General features: G+C 38.1%; 1 protein-coding gene and 1 non-coding gene across 2 annotated transcripts; both read left to right on the top strand.

The window, feature by feature from the left end:
• The first annotated feature begins 2,262 nt into the window (after nt 1–2,262).
• Nucleotides 2,263–4,273, top strand: LOC116003691 (probable polyamine transporter At3g13620). The gene is made up of 2 exons (XM_031243593.1): nt 2,263–2,961; nt 3,149–4,273. The coding sequence occupies exons 1-2, from the start codon at nt 2,333–2,335 to the stop codon at nt 3,975–3,977; spliced, it is 1,458 nt and encodes a 485-aa protein (XP_031099453.1). The 5' UTR covers nt 2,263–2,332; the 3' UTR covers nt 3,978–4,273.
• Nucleotides 4,274–4,533: 260 nt separating this feature from the next.
• LOC116005375 lies at nt 4,534–4,636 on the top strand. Its single transcript, XR_004094957.1, has one exon. It is a non-coding gene; the product is annotated as a U6 spliceosomal RNA (small nuclear RNA).

Raw genomic sequence — 4,636 nt, 5'->3', positions numbered from 1 at the left:
TCGTTGGAAAAATATTGTTTTAAAACGTCATATTGATAGGTACAAAGTTGTCGACAAGCCGGAACAGATTGCACCCTCTTTCTTCTTCTTCTACTTTTTAAATTTTTTCTTTTTTTACAATTATATTTCTTAATTTTTTGTAATTTTTTACAAAAAAGTATTGTAATTAATTAGGATGATGTCACTAATTATTTCTGCCCAAAGCTAAGCAAAATTATATTAGTATCACATAGTGTAGATATTCAATGTCATATTTGCTCCGCTTCGAACACTTACATTGTGGCTGGAACAAAGCTTTTAGGGGTGTTTGGTTCACGGTATCTTTCATTACCTAAGTAATCTAATCGTTATACCCTGCACCACAGTGCACATAGCAATGTGCACCACGTACAGAAACGATGTCGTTTCGATGTTAGTGGACGCGGACGCGAATGACTACATGGAATTCATTATCTATAATACACACAATCATTATCTAGAATACACAGAACGTTTGCCTAGAATACACAGAATATTGACACAAAATACACAGATGTTAGTGGACGCGAATGACTCCAGTGAATTCATTATCTATAATACACATAATCATTATCTAGAATACACAAAATGTTTGCCTAAAATACACAGAATGTTTGCCCAAAATACACAGAATATTAACACAAAATACACAAAATTCATCCTCCTAACATTCGAATGCACAAACACATCACAACCTATGTTAATAACATGAATACACAGAATATTGACACAAAATACACAGAACTCATCCTCCTAAACATTCGAATGCACAAACACATCACAACATGTGTTACTAACACGAATACACAGAACGGTTGTCTCGAATACACAAAACGATTGCCTAGAATACACATAATGATTGTCTGGAATACACAGAATATTAACATAAATACAGAGATTGGCCGAAACGAGAAACGTGATTTCCAAAAAAACGGACGGTTAGTTTACCATGCTCAAAACGACATCGTTTACGTACGTGGTGCACATTGCTATGTGCACCGTGGTGCACGGTATAATTTGCCTAGGTAATATGAGTTTGGTAATGTTATATTACCCTGTTTGGTTCAAGTTATAAGATTAATTACCTAGTAATGTTATATTACCTCAAAGATAATGTGACGGTAATGTTTCAAGGTAATGTGATTATCCCATTTTCTTAGGTAATCTTAGATTACCTTGAATTATTCCAACTTTTCCCTTGTTAACTAATCTTTATATTATAATAATAATAATAATAATAATAATAATAATAATAATAATAATGAATTAAATATATGTTTATATAATCAAATATACATGTGTGTATATTTATATATTTATTTTTTAATATTTAAGTATTGATATACATTCATACATATAATATATTATTGAGGACATTATAGTAAATTGATCTATATAACCTAAAATATAACCCTTAACCAAACAAGGTAATATTATATTCCACAATCCAAACCAAACACATAAGGTAATCTTACATTCCGAAAATCTCACATTACCTTTCTAGAGGTAATCCTATTACTTGAGGTAATCCAAGATTTCGTGAACCAAACGCCCCCTTAGAGTAATCAATTGAACTAATTTAGCTAACACCTCATACCAAATTTTGTAGAGTTTTACTACATATGCTCCAAACGGACCAAACTTCTATTCCATCACTTTTATTTTTTGACAGATTATGATAAAACATTTTCAAATTGAATTAATTCCATTTTTTGTTTTAGATTTATAGGTGATAGTCCATTTTTAGTTTTTTTTTTTTTTTATTTGAACATCCACACTTGGTCCTAGTATTATTGTGACATGACTATTTTTAGTCCACCATCAACAAAATCGTTGAAATGTCGTTAAATATAAAGAATTAAAGATATTTCAATCTTTTTTATACAAAGTAGGTTGAACCGCAATTCTTTTTTATTTTATTTTCTGAAAAATCTATAATTAAAGACAAAAATGTCGTTGTATTTAAACTATTTTCTTGATAAAAGAACCAAAAATAATTATGTCACTATAATACTAGGATCAAAAGTAATTGTTCAGATAAAAAAGACTTAAAGCATACAGTTACCTAATACCTATAAATTTAATACCAAAAATAAAATTAACTCTTTTTAATTTTTATCATGTAGGTCCTATAAAAAATGTTTACATAAAAAATTATGAGTAAAAGTTGGGTTTTTTTTAATTTTGTAACATTATGGGCAGATAATTGTTGCCCATATTTAATGAAAGATTCTGCTGATAATTCAAGCAAGATGTTTACTATCAGATTCTTAGAATTGTGTAGGCAGATAGAGATCACTATACAATATATATAATGGCAGAGCGGATGGTAAATCTGACTCCGCCAACCACCATGACGACCACCTCGCCACGGCCGTCAAATCCTCAAGAACTCCCTACAACTACCGCCGCCGCCGCCGAGAAGAACAAGGGAAAGCTCACTCTAATCCCACTCATCTTCCTCATCTACTTCGAGGTCGCCGGAGGACCCTACGGCGAGGAACCGGCGGTCCAAGCCGCCGGCCCACTTCTCGCCATCCTCGGCTTCCTCATCTTCCCATTCATCTGGAGCGTCCCGGAGGCCTTCATCACCGCCGAGCTCTCCACCGCATTCCCCGGCAACGGCGGCTTCGTGATCTGGGCCCACCGGGCTTTCGGGCCCTTCATAGGCTCGTTGATGGGGACCTGGAAATTCCTCAGCGGCGTCATCAACATCGCCACTTTCCCGGCCCTCTGCATCGATTATCTCAAGAAAATATTCCCGGTCTTCTCCTCCGGCTTACCCAGATACATGGCCGTTCTGGTCTCCACAATTTTCCTCTCGTTTCTCAACTACACCGGCCTGAGCATCGTCGGCTGGACCGCCGTCGCCCTCGGCGTCGTCTCCCTCGCGCCCTTCGTTCTCATGTCTCTCATCGCCATTCCCAAAATCCACCCTCACAGGTCAGCTCAGTCTAAATTAAGACAGAGAATAATACAATAAATTTACAATATTCTAATAGGATAATATTGTTCATATATCTAAATTACGACAAAGAATAATACAATAAATTTACAATATTCTAAGAATAATATTGTTTCTAATTTGGCACCTTCAGAAATCTGATCTGAATAACATTTATGGTAACAGGTGGGGGAGTTTAGGGCAGAAGGGGGTGAAGAAAGACTGGAACTTGTACTTCAACACCCTGTTTTGGAACCTGAATTTCTGGGACAACGTGAGCACCATGGCCGGAGAAGTGGAGAATCCGCGGAAGATCTTCCCACTAGCCCTGTTCGTGGCGGTGATCTTCACGTGTGTGGGCTACATAATCCCGCTATTCGCGGTGACCGGAGCGGTGTCGGTGGACCAGAGCGAGTGGGAATCGGGGTTCATGGCGGTGGCGGCGAAAATGATCGCCGGAAAATGGCTACAGCTCTGGGTAGAAATCGGCGCCGTCCTATCCGCCATCGGACTATTCGAAGCCCAACTAAGCAGCTGCGCGTACCAAATCCAAGGCCAAGCCGACCTGGCCTTCCTCCCCAAATTCTTCGGCGCGAGGTCCAAGTGGTTCAACACGCCCTGGGTCGGAATCCTGCTCTCAATGCTCATCTCCCTTGCCGTTTCTTACCTGGACTTCACCGACCTAATCTCATCCGCCAATTTCCTCTACAGCCTGGGCATGTTACTCGAATTCGCGTCGTTTCTATGGCTGAGAAGAAAGGCGCCGGCGCTTAAACGGCCGTATAAGGTGCCGTTGAAGCTGCCGGGATTGGTGGTCATGTGCCTCATCCCATCCGCTTTCTTGATCTACATCATGGCCATAGCGACCAAGATTGTGTTTCTGGTGAGTGGGTTGATGACGGCGGGGGGGATCGGGTGGCATTTTCTGATGAAGCTGTGCAAGGCCAAGGGATGGCTCAAATTTAGCAGTGGACATGTTCATGGCGACGAGACAGATCAGGACATTGATGATTAATGTTCTCAGATCTTTGATAGTGAAATTTATATTTAATTTAGGCTTTACACAGACTGTGTAGTAAGTGCAGTCTGAAAAATCTTGTATTCATCCTTGAAGACTTCTAATTGTAAAGCTCCTTGTGGTCCAAATTGTGTGATTTGTAAAGTTGTCATAGGTATGCAAAAATGTACCATGAAAAACGCAGTAATAAGTGCATTTCTGAATACTGTGTGGTGATGTGTATCTAATGGTGCGTTTTGTTGTGTATTAACATACTATTTGTGTATTTTTAATATTATTTGTGCGTTTTAACATGCCTAATGGTGTAGCGGCACGTTAAGACCTGATCACATTTGAGCTAACACATAGACATATATTATCTCTCCATTGTACTTTTTACACACTTTCTAAGACTTTAGATCATTATAAAACTTGCTAGGATTGTAAGTCATCTCATGATTTAAAAAAATTAATTAATTAATAGTGATATGACTTATGACATGTCACTCTTAAAGTGGTAAAATTTTAGAAATGTGAGTAACCGAAAAAGGGGAATATAACATTGAAGAGTACAGTCCTTTCGAGGACATCCAATAAAATTGGAACGATACAGAGAAGATTAGTATGACCCTTGTGCAAGGATGACACGCACAAATCGAGAAATAACATTGAAGAGT

The sequence above is a fragment of the Ipomoea triloba genome, chromosome 14 (assembly GCF_003576645.1).
Source record: "Ipomoea triloba cultivar NCNSP0323 chromosome 14, ASM357664v1".
In the NCBI taxonomy this organism is placed as follows: Eukaryota; Viridiplantae; Streptophyta; class Magnoliopsida; order Solanales; family Convolvulaceae; genus Ipomoea; species Ipomoea triloba.
Note: the sequence above shows the minus strand (reverse complement) of the source record. Positions and strands in the feature narration are given on the sequence as shown.